At 37.8% G+C, this 22,001-nt stretch overlaps 2 protein-coding genes and 1 long non-coding RNA gene across 5 annotated transcripts in view; 1 reads left to right on the top strand and 2 right to left on the bottom strand.

Annotated features, from left to right (window-relative positions):
• The window catches only part of GNAZ (G protein subunit alpha z), a 43,584-nt gene extending 32,223 nt beyond the window's left edge, over window positions 1–11,361 (top strand). For all 3 annotated transcript variants that reach the window (XM_005503896.4, XM_021289553.2, XM_021289554.2), the window contains one exon: window positions 9,279–11,361. In XM_005503896.4, coding sequence (XP_005503953.1) covers window positions 9,279–9,623 — 345 coding nt within the window. In that variant the 3' untranslated portion in view covers window positions 9,624–11,361. The remainder of the gene's footprint in view (window positions 1–9,278) is intronic.
• RSPH14 (radial spoke head 14 homolog) overlaps window positions 1–20,703 on the bottom strand; it is a 70,535-nt gene extending 49,832 nt beyond the window's left edge. The window contains exons 1-3 of the mRNA XM_005503897.3: window positions 19,448–20,703; window positions 18,335–18,437; window positions 18,019–18,137 (exon numbers count right to left, since the gene is read on the bottom strand). Of these exons, the coding sequence (XP_005503954.2) occupies window positions 18,019–18,137; window positions 18,335–18,437; window positions 19,448–19,646 (421 nt within the window). The 5' untranslated portion in view covers window positions 19,647–20,703. The remainder of the gene's footprint in view (window positions 1–18,018; window positions 18,138–18,334; window positions 18,438–19,447) is intronic.
• A 308-nt stretch (window positions 20,704–21,011) lies between these two features.
• The window catches only part of LOC135575620 (uncharacterized), a 106,788-nt gene continuing 105,798 nt past the window's right edge, over window positions 21,012–22,001 (bottom strand). Inside the window, exon 5 of the long non-coding RNA XR_010466724.1 lies at window positions 21,012–21,655. This is a non-coding gene — a long non-coding RNA (uncharacterized LOC135575620). The remainder of the gene's footprint in view (window positions 21,656–22,001) is intronic.

The raw sequence follows: 22,001 nt of genomic DNA, 5'->3' as shown, positions 1-22,001 counted from the left end.
TGTGTAAGTGTGGGCCTGCATCTATGATGAGTAGTTAATGTGTTTAGATTTCAGAGAGGAATTAGTCCTATATTCACTATGTAGTTCACTGCCCTTCTAGTGCATGTAGTACAACTACTAGGACAACTAGATGCACTTTTTAAATCAAAGTCTGCTTCTTTCTGTTTTTAAAGAAATGCAATTAGTTGTTTCTTGGCATTTTAAATTGGAAAATCTGAAATGCTCTTAATGTGATTTTCATGGCTCTGCTCAAACATCAGGTTTATAAAATTATTTTCCCTATGAAGACAGATTTTACTTTGGCTTTAAAGACTTTAATATATTGGCTGGTGATAGCAACCCAAGAATTTCTGTTTCAAGAAACATACAATTTTTTACTAAAGAAGACATTTTGGTTAAAATATGTGATCATTAGCACAACATGTGCCTTTCTAGCAAGTTTCAATCATCTACTGTTCCCTTGAGAAAGATTTTACTTTTAATGATGAAATCTTAGTAGCATTTTATTTTACATTGTTCTGGGAAGTCTTGTATTTCAGACAGAAATACCTGGTTTCTCTGCAGGTCAGATTTATACATCTATTCCTCCTTCTCTCCCTGTGCAGAATGCATTAAGTTATGCATATGATCATTTACATACAAGGAGTCTAGTTTTTGACTGCCTGTTTCAGCAATACAGCATCTACCATATGAACCATCTCCTTATCTCTTTTTTGGAATATTTTAATGCCAAGAATATAAGCACACTTTTCTGTCATTTCCATGGAAACCTGAAGAGGAACTTAAAACGAATGCAATGGAAAACAGAGGCTGGAGGAGAATGCATCTTGAGTTCTCACTCTGTGAGAACTGGTGACAGAAGATACAAAGAAGGCAGAGTTACTGAATGCCTTCTTTGTCTCTGTCTACTCTGCCGGAGGCTGTCCTGAGGAGCCCCATACTGCTGAGGCCCCAGAAGAAGGCAGGACAATGGAGGAGTTTGCCTCAGTTGATGAGGACTGGGTTAGGGAGCAGTAGGCAATCTGGGTTAGGCAGTTAGGCAATAAATCCATGGGTCTGGATGGGATGCACCCGTGGGTGCTGAGGGAGCTGGCTGAGGTAATTGCGGGACCGCTCTCCATCATCTTTGCCAAGTCTTGGGAAACAGGAGAGGTGCCTGAGGACTGGAGGAAAGCAAATGTCACTCCAGTCTCCAAAAAGGGCAAGAAGGAGGACTCAGGCAACTATAGACCGGTCAGCCTCACCTCCATCCCTGGGAAACTGATGGAACAACTTCTCCTTGGTGCCATCTCAAGGCATATCAGGGATAAGAGGGTCATTAGGAGCAGTCAACATGGCTTCACCAAGGGAAAGTCGTGCTTGATCAACCTCATTGACTTTTATGAGGATATAACAAGATGAATGGATGATGGCAGAGCGGTGGATGTGATCTGCCTTGACTTGAGTAAGGGATTTGACACAGTCTCCCACAGCATCCTCATTAATGTTTACAGATAGATAAAGGGTGATTGTCACGAGGATGGAGCCAGGCTCTTCTCGGTGACAACCAATGATAGGACAAGGGGTAGTGGGGTCAAACTGGAACACAAAAGGTTCCACTTAAATTTGAGAAAAAACTTCTCAGTAAGGGTGACAGACACTGGAACAGGCTGCCCAGGGAGGTTGTGGAGTCTCCTACTCCGGAGACATTCAAACCCGCCTGGACGCCTTCCTGTGTAACCTCATCTGGGTGTTCCTGCTCCAGCAGGGGGATTGCACTGGATGATCTTTCGAGGTCCCTTCCAATCCCTGACATTCTGTGATTCTGTGCTTAGGCTAAGTGCAGGACTCACGGAGCCAACATTATTCTCTGGCCTACTGTATAAACACCAGGTTGAAAACAGAAGCATTACACAAACCAAAATCAAAATATAAGCTTCTCCCTTTCAGTGGATTGAATAGGAAATCATTCTACATTTTTAAAATATCAATGAAACGGACAAGGGATAGGCAGCCATGTAAATAATTGAAGTCCCTTCAAGACTGCAGAAGCTAGTAACTTTGTTAGTTTTCCTCTGGTATAACTCATTCTCAGAATGTCTCTTTCTTGATTCAATCCAAGATCCATTAATTAAGAGCTCATCAGCCAGCCAGCAGTTGTTTTACAGAGACAACACTAAAAGTTAACTTGTTGAAAAAGACATCAGGCAGGCTGCTTGGGCTATTGCATTGTTATTAGCGTTGAGTAAGCCTTAAAAAAAAAGTTAGTATGACTTGTAAATCTGTAACAACAGCAGAGATCAGAAGCTCAAACAGCTTCCTTTTTGTCTCTGCTGTTCCTCTATGCTATTTTTTACCCTAATTGTCATTACTTTTCCAGCACTTCCTGTGATACGACCATCATTCCTCTTGTGATTCCTCAAGGAACAATCCAAGCAACAGGATAATTTCTTTGAAATAAGCTAACAGCACTGTTTTTCTTGTCCCCTGAGCGCAAGAGAGACCCATGAGACACTTCCTTGAGAACAGGACCTCACTGTGTCTAACTCGATCAGCCTCAGGCATCTGACGTCTCCCTTGATCTCAGTTACCAATTTCAGTTTGAATTATTAGATGGCAAAGAAAAATCAGTAATGTGGTATACTTGGACATATACAGAATCTTGTAGTTTTGGAAAAAAAATATTCAGATGACATAAAATTAACATATATAACGGATGATAAAATTTGGGAATGGATGTACAAATGGACAGCCCTAGCTTCTAGCACTGCAAATTCTAGGATTAGTGTAAAGTGCCAGCAGAACTTTCCCCCAATGTAGGAGAGAAGGACTTTTAGAATATTACAGTAGGATCAGTTCAGAAGTAGCTAAAGCCAAGATTCTTCATCAGATGTCGATACACACACACACAAAAATTACTAAGGAGTCTTATTGTATCAGTTTAGAGGTGAGAAAGCTGGGGAGAAAATACACTAATTCTGCCCTTCTGCAAATCATATAATGTATGCTGAATTTTTCTTGAAAAGTTATCCATTTGCAAGGGAAAAATATTTTCACCCATTATTACAAAAGAAAAATTATAAAAACCTGATAATGTAAAAAAGATCTCCTTAATATTTGGCACAGCCCTTGTCCCACATATAGTGTTATTTTTACTTTTCTAATTCATTTGCAAGTTTGAATTTATTTGAACTGTGCAAATTCCTGTGCTGATATGAATGATAAAGACCATCATTAGGAAGATCTGATTAGCCTCTAATGGTACAGAATTATATAAGCACTGTTTCTCATCTGGAATGTACAAGTCTAAGGAAGAAACAACTGAAAGAGTGAGACGGTTGAGGGTAAGCTGAGATTGTGAAGCGGTGTGGGTGGAGGATGAGGTGGAGCCGGGTTTAAGTGATCTGGTGAAATCAAATAATCAAGAGTTAGTAAACGGGAGAATATTGTTGGTGTAACGTTATTTTGAACATCTTGTTCCTGTATATTTTGATTGAGGCTTTCTAGTGATTATTGTTTTTTCCATGGATTTTCTGCTTCATTCAATGAATATAACTTTTTTTTTTACGATTAATGAGGGCTTATGTGATAAACAAGACTGTAAACTGTAGGAACACTGCCATCATCTGAGGCAGAGGGAGGAAAATAAGAAATGAATAGAACATAGGATTATAGGAAAACAGAGGAAGTTCATAGGGCTAAAGCAGCTAACTGCTGCTCTGAATAACTGTATAGATCTTGGCATAGATACACATACCTTTTTGTTTTCAAACCAGTGTCTTAAATGAAAACTTTCATAGGTAATCCCCCATTCTTCCTTTCTCAAGGGGACCGAATTTGAAATCCTGTGATTTGATTTGTACTAGGTCTGATTACTCAGAGCTACAACAGATATCAATGACAACTTGAAAAACCTATTAAACTTTGTTAAATAAATACATGTGCTGAAAAATTAGGTTTTAGAAAATTAGGTTGGGTGTCTAGAATTACCAGGTTCCTTCTGACTATAATTTCTCATTGTATAGATTGTATCATTCCCTATTTATAAATTCCTTTTAACGGTACCTCTTGATCTGACAACATGCTGTGAAAACAAATGTAGCCAATGAAATATTCAGATACAATAATTATAAGCTTGAGAAGAAACTAGTAATTTCCTTTGAGCAGCTCATAAATAGTAAGTGTGTAGTAAAGCATGAGTCTATAAATCGAGTTGTGACAATAAAGAAAAATATTGACTGGAACATTACATTGTCCACCTTGCAATATGAATGAGAGAGGGTTCAATGAAGAAAAACTGTGTTCATGTAACATGAGATTTATGTGAGTAACACTGTATCGGCAATTATGATTTCAGCATTTGACACTTGGTCCTTTAAGTTTGCAATCCTTTTGTATTACATTCCAGAGTAAGTTCCTGTAAATAGGTCTTTACTGAAATTGTAATTATTTTTAGAAATACCGTAAGAAGTACCAGTGATATATGCCGCATATAATTGATTTTGTTTCATTTTCTCTACGTGGCATGTTATATATTTCTGTATATTTCTATTTTGTGGTGGTCACTAGTTCCTGGGAGGTTCATTTCATACTTTGATAAATAATCTCACAACACTGAAGATGAATCTGGACCTTGATTAGTGTTTACTGTTCAGTCAGTGTTAAAAGCAGAAAATACTGCAGATTTTTCCAACTGGGATTGAAAGATGGGGGGTTGAGCAATTCTAATTCTACTGTTACCAATGATCCTTCATCTCGCCTATATTTACTAGCTTTCATAAATATCCAGATAGTCCTGTTTTAAAGCTGGACTTGATTGTGTTGAAATGAAAACCTACTTACTTGAGAAGTCCTCTTTTATTTATATCATAGGTTATAAGGCTGGAGTCTTTTCATTGATGTTTTGGGTTTTAAGTGTTTTTAATCCAGAGAAAGGACATCCACAGGCACTGGATTTTGTAATCTCTCCCCACCATTATTCTGTTACACAAAGTTATTAAGCTTCCTAGTACATTCTGGTGGCATACTAGTGGCAAAAAGCAATGCAGTTCTTTAATGAAAAAAAGATATTCTATGTATGCAGTATATTATTTCACTTCAATTAAGGCAAATATTGTCTGGGTGACATGAAGCAATAATGACACTGTTATCACCTTTCCCTGTCCCCCCCATGTGTTAAAAAAATGCGCATTTCAAAGAAGGTGCAATGAAAAGCACTGTTTCTTTACACATAATCTACCAGCCAGAGCTTGGTTCATGCGTAAACTATACAAAAGGTAGGTTAGCCAGGAGTCTGCAACAGCGAATAAATGTTTTTCTTTTTACTTGCATATTCTCATGTAGATCAAATGCAGATTTCTGCAGCATTTTAATAGCTTAGGGGCTACTCTAAGGTCCCAGGAACTTGAAAGAACAGAAAAAAATAACAAATGGGTATTCCATAAAGACAACAACTCCATTCTTTGAACTTTTCATTCTGCCTCACCAACAGAATAGTGACGATGTAGTATAACTCTTTCCATTAAAAGGATAGCCCTTATGCTTGACTTTGCCTTGAGATCTGCTCAGAACTGCATGCAGAAAATTGACTTCTCATTTATGGATTCAACCATAAATATGTTTTTACAGTTCAGGGAATTATAGAAGTGTAGCCTGGATGTGATCTCTGAAGGTCACTTATCCTATCGTCACAGCTGAAGCTGGACTATTGCCAACAGTAAATCAGGCCAGCTATAGCTTTATCTAGTCAAGTGATGAAAACCTCAATGGAGGGAGATTTCACAACATTTCTAGGCAAATTGTTTCAGTGCTATGTTAGTCTTCTAGTGAAAATTTTTTTCTTGACATCTAATCTGAACCTCCCAGGCTGCAATTAGTATTCGTTGCCACTTGCTCTTTCACCTGATACTGCTTGGAAGAGTTTAGCTTCATCATCTTTGTAACTATGCTTCAAGTAATTGTAGGCTGTTATTGGATCACCCTTTAGCCTCCTCTTTGCCAGCCCAAACAAGCCCAGTTCCCTCAGCCTCTCCTTGTAGGTCACTGCAGCATTAAGTTACTTATTGCCTAGACACAGAAGGCTGATATTAAGCTTAAAGATCTCAAATGAGGACAGCTGGACCACTGGACAGTCTTAGACGACTTCATGTGTAAAACTATGCAATATTTTGTCTATGTTGAATACATACTTGAAATGCTCCTTTTGCAAATAATCTAAAGGCCTGAAAGAAAAACAAAAAAAACCAACCCACTTGAAAACAATGAGTAAGTGTCACCATTTGCTGCAGGGTGACAATCGAAACTGATTGAAGTATGTTACCAGGAATAAAAATTCTGGCCTCTACTACCATATATATAACTCATCCTGCTGTCCACCAGGACCCCCAGGTCCCTTTCCCCTACACTGCTCTCTAATAGGTCATTCCCCAGCTTATACTGGAACCTGAGGTTGTTCCTACCCAGATGCAAGACTCTACACTTGCCCTTATTATATTTCATTAAATTTTTCCCTGCCCAACTCTCCAGCCTGCCCAGGTCTCTGGATGGCAGCACAGCCTTCTGGCGTGTCAGCCACTCCTCCCAGCTTCATGTCATCAGCAAACTTGCTGATAGTACACTCTATTCCCTCATCCAAATAATTGATTAATATATTGAATAATATAGGCCCCAGTACTGACCCCTGACGCGCTGCACTAGATACAAGCCTCCAACTTGACTCTGCCCCATTGACTGTGACTCTCTGGCAGAGAGTCAGCTGCTGGAGCCACCAGCTCTGCACACCCAGCTCCACCGCTGCTGGAGTGACACTAACTCCACATCAAGCACTTCAGATTGGTTTTGTATATTTTGTATATATATATTCTCTATTTATTAGTAGCATTAGTAAAACTCCTTAAAACTCTCCAACTTGAAGTCTAAGTCTCTTTTCCTTTCCACTTATCTTTCTTATCATCTTTCCGATCTAAAGGAAGGGGTGGCGGGAGGTAAAGGGGGAGCGTCTGCCACAGTTTATTGCCACCTTGCTTTAAACCGTAACACATCACTGTTTACAGTTTAAACAAGATAAATTGCATTTGGCTTAGTTAAAAGTTTTCACAGTCCTCAGATGCCTATCAGTTTTAAAATAGTGGTGAAAGAGAAATAATGATTGAAAGATAAAGTTCTTAAGGATATGGCAAAATTGGCAGTTAATTCCCTTATTCATGATAGTCTCTCTCTTCATAATTTTTCATTTTTAAGTTCTAAGCTCTCACAACTGCAACCAGAAGCTTTAATGTGAAAGCTGTGAGGTGACACTACATTCCAATTAGGTTCCATTTACCAAATTATTTTTCTAGTTACTTGCTATCTTGATAACAGGGTCTTCCCTTTTGAAAACTTAGTCGTTCTGGAACTTGCTGGTGCTAAGCCCACCTCCGCTGTCCCAGAGGATGACCAGGGATGTTCGTGTGTTTGCAAATCATTGGACAAAGAGAAGCAGCCATCTGTTCCTTAGCATGTTCTTTCCCTTAAGCAACCAATTCCTTGTTCCCATGCTCAGAGAAGAATTTGCAATTAGCCCCCAACAAGGCCATCTGGATAAGGCATTGGCATTATCTTGCTTATACCCCAGCTTGTGTATAATTATGAAATTACAGCAGCACATTTCTTCTAACCACCTGGCTAGCTACACCCTTAGGATTCCTAAACTGGAAGAGATACTGCAGGCAAGAAGAATGCCTTTTCCTACCTTTACTTTTCCTCCACATTAACAGAAAATTTTTATAACTCCTTTGGGAGTTGTACAATAATTTATTCAATTTTTTTATTATTATAAGCCATAACGCTCTCAAGTGTACTTCCCCTATAATATGTACAGTAGTTTTACAACATTGAATTAGGCCCAAAGTACTGTTACTTCTATTAAAAGCCAAAATCATCCTCTCACCTCCACTGTCCAGAATACTTCATAGTCAAACAACACTAAAAATACCCAGACTCTAGACTATTTTCATCCCCTCTAAGCACAAGACACACAAACAGAACACATACATATTTGCAAATAATCTTGTAAACAACGTATATGGTTTTCTTGATATCCCAAATCTGTTCTGTTGTCTTACTCTGGACCACTGAGGTGACTGTTGATGTATGCATGAGGTTTTTGGAAACCTAAACCACTGCATATGCAGAGGAGTGCAATACCTGCAGAATAATCTCTACAGGAAATGCAGCTAATAGTGTTCAAAACAGTAAATTCATTACAGGTTAACATTAGAAGAAACCAAAGGAATCAATTATTGCAGAAGAATAGGTGGGAATGTTAGAAATTACTGAAGTGTCATAGTGGTTAGAGAATCACTATCTAAAGTAAGCAAACATTCAAACTACTGTACCTGTTGTTTCTTGAATATTTTCTATTCAAAACATTACATTTGTTTACACCTACTTATAGGGGTAAATGGATCAATAAACTCAGCCTTCCAGGAGCGCTCAGTACCATGGACAGCTCCAGCTGCCTCATGGCTGTCACAGCAGCAACACGAGGATGTTCAAGATGACCGTTGATTTCTAACAGACCTGTCTGTTGTTAGTTTATAGCAGCACTGAATTGTTATTTACAAATATATAACTGTGGTGATCATCCTAAATTGTTCATAAATGCCATTTGTCTACTCAGGGCAGCAGGAAGGAAGAGGTTAAAACAGAGGCGGATAAACTCAGCTTTCACCTATAAATATATAATTTGTCCCATCAGAGCAGGCTGTGGTTTTTTTGTATTCTTTCAAGCTTACCACTAGACAGTGGGGAGAAGTAAGGCAAGGAAAATTTCTGAGTACGTATGGTGTGCTAAACTACACATCTAATGATGCAATGTTACAATTGTGCTGTAGTAGTTCAGGCTTTTTAGAAAAACTTTAACAGCAGAATGTTTCTGTAGTGTGAATTCCTTAGAAATTAGTCAACCCTTCTATTTAAAAAAATGGCTTATAGTGCTAGCCTAAGTTTGAAAAGAAGCATGTTTTCCCAAATTACACCTATTGTTTCTAAATCTTCAGTTTTAGACTTTCCTCCATAATTGCCAAATATTTAAAACAATAAAGGATGGAGGTAGTCTGTGGTGAAATGTATTGTATCAAAATAAGTGAATTAAGATCCCTGAAATTTCATGTTCAGGTAAGATGGGCAGCTACGAAATAAAACAAAAATTGTTTCTAAAAGCAGACTTTGCTCATTGACAGACATAATAATGTATTTTGCGTGCTTTCCACAATTATGCTGAAACACTATTGTTGACCCTGTTATTTCTTCTCCTACAGAGTCGAATGGCAGAAAGTTTGCGTCTCTTTGATTCCATCTGCAACAACAATTGGTTTATCAACACTTCCCTCATCCTTTTTTTGAATAAGAAAGATCTGCTGGCAGAGAAAATCCGACGCATCCCCTTAACAGTCTGCTTTCCTGAATACAAAGGTCAAAACACTTATGAGGAGGCAGCAGTCTACATCCAACGCCAGTTTGAGGACTTGAATCGCAACAAGGAGACCAAGGAGATCTACTCACACTTCACTTGCGCCACTGACACCAGTAACATCCAATTTGTCTTTGATGCAGTGACAGATGTCATAATTCAGAACAATCTCAAATATATTGGCCTCTGTTAAGAATCCTTGGGCTTAATCTGTTTTCCTGAAGTGATAAAAGGGGCTAATCACTTCCACTTCTAGTGGAAAAAAATGGGGCAATGCTTAGTAGCCCAAGGAGAGAAAAGGGGAAATCTGATGTATGTACACAGTTCCTCTTATGCCCCCTTAACATCATTTTTCACAAATACATGTTCTAGAGAGTGAAAACCTCCTCTCCAAAAATCACATAACACCCCCTGACCCTGTGAAGAAACCCCAACAACTCAAAAACCCCAAAAACAAAAAAAGAGATTGAGGCCTAACTCTGTGGAGATGTTTTCACCACAGTCACTGCACTTTTATTCCATTTGTTTCATTCCATTTCCTACAGTGGGAGTGTTATCATGTTCTATGTAAGAAATAATTCTTCATCCAGTTGTCCTAAAATTTTACTGACATGAAGATACAAAGCTGATGAGTGACAGATGAACTCATGTCCAGGCTGTGGAGCAGAATGGTTGTGTTGTGGAGAAATGATAGTTCAAACCAGAAGCTACAGAACAGGAGAGCTTAAGCAAAGTACTACTTAAAGTTGTAGAGAATGGGCATGCACCCACAATACTGGTACACACAACCACATAGTATATATACATACATCATGTATGCACATGCACATGACTCACAGCATATACTATGTAAACACTTCTGCTTTAGTTTACTTTACTGTTTATCATGGACACCTTGCCTGTTAGAGGAATTGTTGGTGCACAACTGTTCTGTGATTTTCAAACTGACTAGCAGCTCTTTCTGCTCTTTAAGGCTTCAAATATGCAGCAAAACTACATTAAATGAATCTATGAATAGGCCAAATTAAGGTCAGTGTTTATTTTACTGGTAAGGAGTTTTATACATCGAAACAGTCGTCTTTTACATCTTTTTTTGCCAAATCTTGTGGTGTTTCACAAAAAAAAAACAAACCAAACTATATTTAAGAAGTAGGTTAGTGTTCCTTTTTTAATACAGATTTAAAACTCACAAGGCAATTTTTTAAATTATTGTTGTAGTGTCTGGATTGCTGAATGTGAAAGTTGCCAACGGACAATTCTGTTCCACTGCTCCAAATACATTCTGGGAATTGTAATATTGTAACAGATTTCCTAAGAAGCAGGAGCCATGGAGATTGTGTAGTATATAGCCTCCAGAGTATTTTTTTGTTGGTTTTTAAATTATTTTAAAAATGTGATGTATTATTAGAAGGTTAAAGATGAGCGATAAGAACAATAACTAAATGTCTTGATATTTCAATTTAATAATTTAAATTATTTACAGTTTAGTGAGGTTAAGGAAACTGAAGAGATGCATTCTTCAGCTCCAGGTTTCATCTCATAAAGAAACACTACTGGATGGAGTAACATTCCAACAAAAGTTTGAATACATAAGAAGCTCTGTGGGACTATACTGGAAAATCTCAAATGGATCATATAGACCTAAGTCTTTGGTCAGTTGATTCTTTCCCCTGCCATAGAAAAGACTTCTTAAAGACTTCAATGTAAAGTTGGTGTGTAAATATATGTTTGATAATTGTAAAGCACATACATACACAGAGACACAGACACACATGCACACTGGGAAATAACCACCTACTTTTGTTCCCCCTATGTTCTATGATTAGTGCAAGAAATCTCAGCCAAGGGCTCTAAGAAATTTAAAACAAAATGATTAATAACATCAACATTTAAAATGTCCACTTAAAATAAATCATTCAAATGATACTAAACGTGTCTATAGTGTGTTCATTAATCAGTGTTATGACAGTTACTTAATTTGGATAATGTTTGTGAAGTGTTTTTTCCTTTAAGACAAACTGCTGAGTTTTGTTTATTTGCTCCAGACCTTCCTCCTCAGTTTATTCACCAACGTTCAGCAATTTCAATCTTAAGCAATTGCGTTTGAGCAACTCAGTATGATTTAAGGGATGTGCTCCATTTAATATCTTTGCAAATTCTGAATGCATGTTATTTTTATATTTTCTGGAGCTATGAATAGTAGCAATTTTAGGAAAGAAGTTATAGATCAAGATCTATAGGAACTGCCAAGAAAGAAACTTCCATAGTATCTGCAAGATACAAAATGGAGAAAAATCTGTCTAATTTTGAATTAGGTATTTTGTCCCTGTACTGAAGACAACAGCCCCTTTAAGCATTCCCTGTGAACTGTTACACCTGAAGGCTAGAGGCAAAAGAGCCAATGATGCTGCACCTTGAAGGTATAAAAGGTTTGTCATGCCACACAGGGAGTATTTAGGTCTTACAAGTAATGGGAAAATACTATTGCCTGCTCGTGATGTTTGCAGTCAAGCCGTTTGACTTGGCTTTACTAAAAGCTATATATAATTGCTAGTGCAGGATCCTCTATACTTCATTTATCATCAAAGTGCTATCATTTACTTTAGAAAGTGCACAATATTTCTAGTCTAAATTGCTTTCTATAGTGTAATATCCTATTATTAGCCAGCTAAATTGTGAAAAAGTTATCAGTCAGGGCTTCCTTTTCCAACAAGTGGACTATTAGATGGCATGCCTCCTTCATCCCTAGTTTTTGTAGTACTGTGGCCATTTCAGACTAATGAAAGAATTGACAAGAAGATACTGGCATTCATTGGAGCATAGCTGCAAGGTAAGTAGTCAATTATGAGAAGGGTAAGAGACGTTTTGCATTAAAAAATAAATCTTTATTCAACTAAGAAGGTCCTTCCAACATAAGTATTATGGGCAACCTACAACAGAAGTGGAGAACCTGGGATATTTTAACAAAGGCCTAAGGGTATTTCTAAGGAAAAGGAGTCAGTAACATTTCTCATTGAGTGACTGCTATCTTGGGAAGGAGCAAAGAAACTGAAGCACTGCCATGTGTTCCTACTTAAGAAAAGCATAGGCATGGGGAGAAATAAAGCAGTAAATAATTAAGTTTAAATAATCAATTTACATAATCATGTTCTCTGAATAGCACTTCCTTGCGATTAACTCCCTAATCATTTAATTCCTATGATGTTTTTGATCTTAGTACTCTGAGTAAATCATGGTTACTCTGTTTTCTCTCTGAAGAATCCAAGATTTTAAAATAAATTCTGTTTTATACAGAAGTAAAAAAATGATATTTTCTGATTGTATAAGAAAACTGAGGAACAGAGCAGTTAAAATTAAGAAGTCCAGGCCAAAATAGGTGCTGAAATTAAATCCCTTGACTCCTCGTAGTCCACCTGGATAAATCATGCAATTAAATTTGCATCTATTTTCTCAGGTTTATCAGTGATGCAGCTCACTGCCACTTGAAAGAACTGCATTAATACAGCTGGGATTTCACTTCACCTGGGCAACAACGACATTCACAGCAGAGGTGTTCCATCTGCTGCGGTAAGAATGCCATCTGTCCTTCTATCATTTGCAGTCCATACAGCAAAACCGGTTTCATAGGGATAAAAGTATTCTTAAACAGTCATTATCCACCGATCCAACTGGTTATGATTTTCCAAGGGTGCAATAGTGGAGGCACTGAGGGTAAATAAAGTAGGAGAAACATTGTCTCTTGGACTCTTCCCAAATAGAGGTTCTGTCAAGCTTAAAAATCCATTGCCTCATCCAATCCACCCCAATCTTTGTCTAAAAGGATTAAGTATTCATAAAAACCAGGATAGGTAACAGGTAAGAATTATTAAACTTTACCAGTATTAACCATACTTTAATGAGAGAGTTTGGGTTTTTTTCTAGAACTACTTTGGCAGTTGTTATTGCCCAGATAATTTATCATTGCATAACATCCTTTCACTAACATTGTCAAGTATTGTGTGTGTCAACTATTTTCACAAAGAGTGAAAGTTTTGCTATTAATTTTTCCAATATTCTCAGTTTTCTGCTGCTGACTCTTCTCCCTCTTCTGTTCTCTACTGAGTACATCTATCTATCTATCTAATTTTTGTCTTCTGCTTATTAATTCTTGCCACTAAGTTGTTTTCTTCTGACAATGTTACTCCTCAGTGTTGTCCCAATCTTTGTGCATTTTCTCACCTTTCAGTTGTTAATGATCCCACTCCTCCTGGTGGATACTGGTATACATCCTTAAACTTAGGAATCAAAAATAGTCTGCAAGTGGATTTGCTTAAAATAACCACATTTTCCTAAATTACTCCCATTTGGAGAAAGACCAGGTGGCCTGGCATAGGGCTAACTGGAGTCACTGATGACTTCAAGTGAACAAAACCAACTACACTGCATTCCAAATACATGTACAGCCATACGTTCCTTTTGTTTCATATGGCACATATTGCCTTATTGGCCCTGTAAATTACCTCTGCTGTAGAAAACAGCGGAATTCTAGCCGAGGAATAGTTTTTTAGTTACTGACTTCCTCCAGCTGATATAGGTACATCCTATTGCATTATCTGGATGTGAGGTGTAGAAGTAAATGCAGAGAGGAAGGCAGACATCTGTATATGTCTGTTCTACAGTAAAAAAATTCTGCTCAAGGAGTTATCACCCAAGCCTTAAATACAGGCTTGTACATTTATGTATGTAGTTTATATTTTTATCTAAAGAAAAAGAATATTTGGCTCAGAACAACACTTTTTTCCAAGGGTAATAACTCAGACAGAGATACATTCATGCACAGAAAAAAAAAATATTCAAGACAGACATAAATATCAGGCTTCTAATAAATAAATGAAGTAACTCTCCTTACTTATATTTAAAAGGAAATTGCAATGAAGGTGCTGATACATAGAATTTACCAAATAACTAGTTTTGCAATTCTTTAAATGACCTCTTTTCATACTACTAATTACCCTTTTTTGCTTTTTGAAGGCAAAACTCCAGAACCATTCCTTGAAACAAGTCTCAGTGTTCAAGATAACCATATTTTCTGTTCACTTCAGAGCTTCTGTGAATCCTTTGCCTTCAATCAAAGGCAAGGTTTTGAGGAGAGACACTGCTGCAGCTGGCTCTTAGTTCTTGCTGAGTTCTCAGCTCAGCAGTAGTTGGATAATCTTTGTACTCCAGAAGGCAGTTTAATTTATCCTTGTATAGGATAATTTCACATTTCCTGATTATCACCAAACTGGGTTTATAGTTGTGACAATGCAAATCAGTGGCTCCTGACCTAAAATGATACAGTCAGATGCCTGCAGGGACAGACGGAACAATGGGAGTAGAACGGAGTGGCAGTATGGTGCGCCACTACATGTCCTCAGCTTTGGGCAATGTATTTTGATTTATGTGGAATTCATAACAAGCAGTGGTTTACGTTTTGGCACCACCAAGTGCTAACATTGTTTACTACTACAGTAAGTCTCTAAATGACGGTTGTAATAAGATGTTCTCCTTATAACCCTTAGGTTTAGTTCCTGCTTTTTAGAAAGTGTCTAACTGCAAACACTGAAAAAAAACCCACCCTTGTTTCCTCTCAGGGCCACATGGATAGGGTTGGTTGTTTGTTTTTTTTCTCCCCACCCCCTAGAACTTTTATTCATCCTCCAGTGAATGTTTCTGCTTACACAGCTAAACTTTCAGCCTACTTAGCAAATGCTCTGGGTTTTCGGAGACAGAACCTAAAAGCAGACTGTAGTTTACATCTGTAAGTTTCAAATTCACATCTAAAATGGTAAGTGCAGCAGCCATCAAAGCCTGAAGCAGTTCCCCTGTTTAAACTGAAACCTTTTCAGTTAAGTTGTGCATCTTGCAAACATCTGAAAATTCCATCAGCAAAAGGAAACAAGTGGTAAGCTCCCACATTAGCCTGCTAGAGATCTAACCACGTCTGAAGAGTGGAGTTAATAACACAGTTCAATACAGCAGCGCCTGAACAGCAAGTCTTATTACTGAATTAGGCTGTTGCAAAGGGGCTAAGAAGAAAGCCTTAGCCAGTAAGGATGAATGGTTAATGATGAACAGTGAACTGCAGAAATTTAGCAACACTTATATATTCTGTTTTCTTCTCCCATGTTTCTATTATGATCCACATATTCACAGGATGGCATCGATCTGTCTACACAGGTAAGGGATGGAATTCTTTAAAGGCAGCCACAGAATCGCACAATGTTAGGGATCGGAAGGGACCTCGAAAGATCATCCAGTCCAATCCCCCTGTCGGAGCAGGAACACTTCTTCCCTTCAGCCAGTTTGCAGTCTACCTCACTACCCGGTCATCCAGACCGCACTCCCTCAGTTTAGCTATAAGGATGCTGTGGGAGACCATGTCAAATCCCTTACTCAAGTCAAGGTAGATCACATCCACCGCTCTGCCATCATCCATCCATCTTGTTATGTCCTCATAAAAGTCAATGAGGTTGATCAAGCACGACTTTCCCTTGGTGAAGCCATGTTGACTGCTCCTAATGACCCTCTTTTCCCTGTTATGCTTTGAGATGGCACCAAGGAGAAGTCGTTCCATCAGTTTCCCAGGGATGAAAGTGAGGCTGACCGGTCTATAGTTGCCTGGGTCCTCCTTCTTGCCCTTTTTGAAGACTGGAGTGACATTTGCTTTCCTCCAGTCCTCAGGCACCTCTCCCGTTTCCCAAGACTTGGCAAAGATGATGGAGAGTGGCCCGGCAATGACCTAGACAGGTTAAAATTTACCTAAGCCTAGTCCCAGTCTCATTTGATTTGAAAAATCTGTGAAACAGCTAGTGAAGTTAAATTGACAGAAAATCTGATTTTCTGTAGTGATGTGCACAAAGTTGTTTTGCCCACCGTATTAATATCCTTCATATGAATTCAGTTATTTAGGACTTTAAAAAGGTTGCATACATGTAAAAATACATCTTTATATTTTTAGAATTCATGTATGCTCACTCCACAAGGCTTTAAGCATTCATTTAATTTTTTTTTTAAACACCAGTAATGTAATAGAATTCCTCAGACAAGATACCTTCCCACGAATTTAAATAGTATTGCTTTTTAATTGATAACTTCTATCTACTAAATTTTTAATTTTAAAATTATAATTTTCGTCAACTGGAAGAGTAAAGCTAAGACTTACGTTCAGATTAGAGAACTATTGAAATTATTATAATTGAACCTGGAAATAAAAGTAACAAATCAGCATAAGTTCCCTTAGTGTATAAAAGATTTAGAAAACTATACATACATATAAATATAAAGACAGCACGTACAGGGTACAATGACCTATTCTTATTGCATGTCAAGGACAATTTCTCATCTTGGATTCCTCTATTTCGACTGAAACATTTAAAAGCTACATGCCTGATACTGATCTAACCAACCCAGCTTCTGTTTATCTCACTGGAGATAAATGGACATCACCAGAGCAGAACTCATCTCATCCTAATCTAAACACCTATGATACGTCACACTTTTTGCCCCTGGAGATACTGATTTTTCTCCTGCTATCAAGAGAGGGTAGGATGACTAGCAAAATTTGACATCTGAAGTTAGGTATAATTTATCACATTTTTAACTTCATATGTAACCAAGTCCATTCAACTATTTTACCTAAGGGTAAACAACATTTGCCTAAAATATCAGAAAAAGCAAACTATTTCATTCTTCCTTCCATCACCATCAGGGTTTTTTGTTTGGTTGGTTTTTTGGTGTTTTGTTTTCCTGTTTTTTGTTTTTGTTTTTTAAATTCACCACCTAAAAGTAATGTCAAAATGTACATTTAAGAAACAGTGCCTATGAGCCTCAAGCCAAAGACATATTAATAGGCAATCTGTGGAATATACAGTGAAATGGATGGATGGAGCCCTTACCTGCTCATTTGTCTCCTCATACACCAATGCTTGCAAGGAGCAGTGAAGGCATAAGGCAAATTTCATGAGATTTGTACCTCCTAACACTAGAAAAACTTTCTACAAACCCTGTGTACTGTGAAATTAGTGCATCATGACAAACAGCTGATCATCATTTTGAACAGAAGAGGACAAAGTGAAATTCAGATGCAAGATTCTGAAATACAAATTTAAGTGTGGAGTCCACACAACCTGTATATTGAACAGGTAGCTTTTACTTACATAAGACCTAAGAAAATTAACAGATCTAGCAGGATCAGCCACCCCAGCATATAGAGAGAACAGGACTTTTCACACAAGGCATTTCACTTGTTATTGATGCAAAGCATTTTCCATATTTTGGTTAAGTATTCTCACTATTATTACACAATTTGAAAATTTTTAGAAGTGCAAAAACAGCCCTAGGAAACATAGTTGTCTCCCCAGTAAAAAAAGATGACAGTCATACCTTTTAAAGTTTTCTGATAGAACCCAAAGAATAAATTCTCATGGGAAAACAAACAAAAAATTAGAAAAAATAGTGGTTTTAAATATGATTTTCAAGGAAAATAGAATAAATTGGGGGGATATTACTTAGGGATCAGGTAAGTTCATCTACCTGCTATTGCCCTTAAATACTGAAAGAATTCCTACCTTCAGGTAATTTGGCCATCATTTCAAAAGTCTGATGTGTGTTTTTCCGACAGATATCTACTGGATCATCCAAGAGCTCAGCGAGGGCAGAAATTACTCCATTTTGTATCAACCCTTGCCTACAAACAACATTGGAGGACAGATTTAATTAAGCATAGCATAGCTCAAATAAATCTGCAACATGCTTAATCTTAACTAAATACTTTTATTTACATTGTACCTATCTTGCCAAAACTTAGAAATTCTGTTCATATTTCTCTCTGAAATGTCTTTATTGCTTCCAATACCATTCAGTATACTCTGGAATTAGACCTACCTGCCAACACTATGCATAGCCATTATATAAAGGACTTCTGTTGTTTTTTGTCGGATGGTACTATCATGATGTCGCAGCAGTGTCTTCAAATTATCCAAGAATCCTGTGAGACACAACAGTTCATTTTAACATTTCTTACCTTCGGCATCAATTTAAAATAGGAATAGTCATTTTTATCTCACAATTTGAAGTGCAAACAATTAGAATTTTCATCTTGTGATGTTACAGTGAAATTCTCATTGTTGTACCTCAAGTAGGGAAGAAACTTTGAAGTTTCAAGGCCTACTGCCAAAAATGCCATGCTACAAACAGCCTGCTGACTTCTGTACTAAATAAAATCTAATCTTGCAAATATTTATGAGGTGACAGCCATAGTCAGTGGAGCCACTGATGTTTTTAGAAAAGCATATGTTTGCAGGATTGATGCCTGCATTTTTTTAAACTTTCTTTAGGTGTAGTGTGGGCTAAGTAAATGCACACAGTGTTGCTTTTCACACATAGAAATAAAATGGGTGAACCATTAATGATTATGTGTATACACACATAGCACTGACTAAAACCAAACAAACTAACAATCTCTCATTGCTTTAACAGTTACTGTTAATCAAACAATAACTTGATAAATTTTGAACATGATCATTGGTATCTCTTATGAGGAAAAAATACGTAGGAAGTAAATGGAGAAAAAGGCAGTGGCAAACTTGAGGATTTCTCCAGTGTCACATAACGACCTATATAGATACAAAACAGACTGCTACAAATTGTGAATATAAACTTGAATGTTTTTTTTTTAATTAGCCTATGTAAGGAATTTAGTAAAATTCAGAATAAACAAAAGAAAAAAAAAGATTCTGCATTACTTTTGTATTTAGGTGTTAATAAGCCATTGATAAATCTTAAAGGGAGGATAGTTTTAAAGTAACTGTAATGTATATGACATTATTATATCCTATACCTTTTTAAGGTAATATGAGTAGACATTAAAAACAAACAAACAAAAGGCTTAACAGACATTTTGTTTCTTCAAAGACATTGCAAGGAAAAAAATAATGCAAAAAAGTGGGATTTTTTTGTCCCCCATTTTGTCTAACCCTATGGCAGCAGATCACTTACCTATTTCTACCATCTGGTAGACTTTTTCTGGGTCATGGACCAGATCGCAGAGCGCCATCAATGCCCGCTGCTGAGTCAGCAGCTCAGGGCACTGCAACTCCTCATTCAGTTTAGGAAGGCCCCTCCTCCCAAATGCAATGGGAGCTTTTGTGGGATCGATATTAGGGGGGAGGTTGGCCGAGATACGAGCATGTGCCATCCCGAATTTTCCTGGGAAGGATTCTTCCTATTCCTAAAAATACTCCAAAATGACTGCACCTGGTCACTGGACAGTTAATGTACCAAAAAGACAACTACTGACTTTAACCAGTGCTCTGTGTCCCAGATGAGCTATTTTAGCACACGCTCATTGTTAGAAAGCTGTGAAAGAAGAGGCTGGAATGGCTTGTGGTCATCAGCATTAATGTCTGCTCACCAGCTGAATTGTCTTTTCTGGTTTATTTCTCCACTGAACACCGGGGAAAAAAGAAAAAAAGGCAAAAAAAAAAAAAAAAAAAAAAGAGAGCTTAAAATTGCGAGGGAGGGAATGTTTTTCAAAGAGTTAAAGGAAACACAAACAAACCGCCATATTTCAAAAAAGCATTTTTTGAGAAAGGAGTCTAGTTTAAATCCGCCCTCAGATTCCACTGAGGTTTGAAAGAATGGGTGATGCTGACCTCCCACCTCTCTCAGTGAAGAAAATTGCTCAGCTGGCAGAAGCATACAACCTCCAAGATAAAAAACTTCTCAACAACAACAAAAAAGCAGCCGCAAAGTTAAAACAACTGCATTTATCTCTTCAAGACAACATAAATAGACTAAATAACCAAATGCGCCCCGTCCCACCAGCCGCCTCGGCCCGTCCCCGCTTCGCGTGCGCTGGTTGCCACAGCATCCGGCTCTTTGCGTACGCACCGCTCCGCGAATAGCAACTACGCAGCCTAGAACACTGAGTCTGGTCTTGCGTTAACAGCGTAAGTAACGCGTTTGACGGTGAGTGTTGTGATCGGGTAGCGTCAACGGCGTAGTTGGAGAATTGGAGCCGGGGCCGCTTCTAGCGCAGGGCTTGTAGGGCGGCGCGCGGTTGGGCTGAGGCGCGGCCGCTCAGGGAGGGAAGCGTGTGAGGAAATGGGGGTCAGGGCGCCGCGGGGTTGCAGAGTAGGGGCTGTTTTACCTCCCTTCACTGCTCTCTCCTCACCTCCTGTTTTTAAAGTAATTTCACTTGAACAAAAGTAAAAAAAAATCTAATTGAACAAAATGGTGACCGAGTTAATGGCAGAGATACAGCAGGTGGGTGCCTTGAGGCTTGAAGGAAGCTGAGTAGCTGTGGACTAGGTTTTCATTCCTAGTCTTCTCTGCAAGGTTGCTATAAGCAGCTAGGTTGTGCAGCAGGGGTTTCCATTATCATTAAGAAGTTTCACATAACTGCATTCAAGACTTAGTCATCTTTTTCAGCGTGATTCTACTAAAACACAGTGTTTCGAGGATGGTACGTGGTGAATATATCATTGCAGTGTTGCTACCACAATTTAAGGGTGCTCTGGATTGTCAAATGTCATCTGGCATCAGGAAAAAAAAACAACTCTGAACAGCTTGTGCTATAAAAGGTTCTCTCTGCAAAGAGAGAAGTCTTTGTGATGTTTTTCATTATATTTGAGTAACAATTACAATAATCAAAGTTCTTAAACTGGAATTACAAAGACAAAGTCACTCAGGTCAGCCAGATTAAAATAAAACACAGGGATATAATTTGGTTTGTTGATCTTCAAAATCCATAAAAGAAAAATTACTAGTTTAAAAGGTTTTTTCCAGAAAGGATTAATTTTCCTGCAACATTTTAAAACATTATTTAAATTACAAGTTACTTTCCTGAATTAGATTAGACTTCCAGTAACTATATATTTGTAAAGTGTCACCCAGTTTCAATAGGAAGAATGTGAACTTTTCCCAACATAGAGCAGGAGATGATCAGAGACTTCTCTCGTCCTTCATTGTTAATGAGTTGTTTTGTCTTGTCCTTCACCATAGGTTGGAATACTGATTTTTTTCATTAGTGGTCGTGACGTTAACATATTTTATGTACAGCTTCTGAATGCCTTCCTCAAATCCTTTGTCTGTCCACAGAATCTGCTGGTGATACTGTTCCTGTAACATTGATGCAAGGAGGGTTGTGATGCCATGGAGACACTATATTCCTGGTTCTCCCTGGTGACTGAATCCCCTTCAGCTCTGTAAGGAGAAAAAATCTGGATCTCAGTAGTCATCATTCTCAGTATTTTTATCAGCTTTGTATTTCTTATATAATTTATCTTTTTCCTCTAATGGTGTGGCTAATTTGTTGTTTTGCTAAATTAAAATATATTTATGTGTGAGAGAGATTTAGGTTAAATGCACTAAATGTAAGTGAAGATGGCCTCTCATTTTTAAAATATTTCTGTTTGGCCGCCTTGGTCCCTCCTGTGCTTTGCATTCACTGAAGTTTATTTATTTATTTATTTTTATTGTAGTTTAGTTTGTGAAATAGCTCTAGGAGACAAGCAGTGAGTCAGCCTATGTACATGTGACACTCTTCCAT

This window comes from Columba livia, chromosome 17 (assembly GCF_036013475.1).
Source record: "Columba livia isolate bColLiv1 breed racing homer chromosome 17, bColLiv1.pat.W.v2, whole genome shotgun sequence".
NCBI lineage: Eukaryota > Metazoa > Chordata > Aves > Columbiformes > Columbidae > Columba > Columba livia.
Note: the sequence above shows the minus strand (reverse complement) of the source record. Positions and strands in the feature narration are given on the sequence as shown.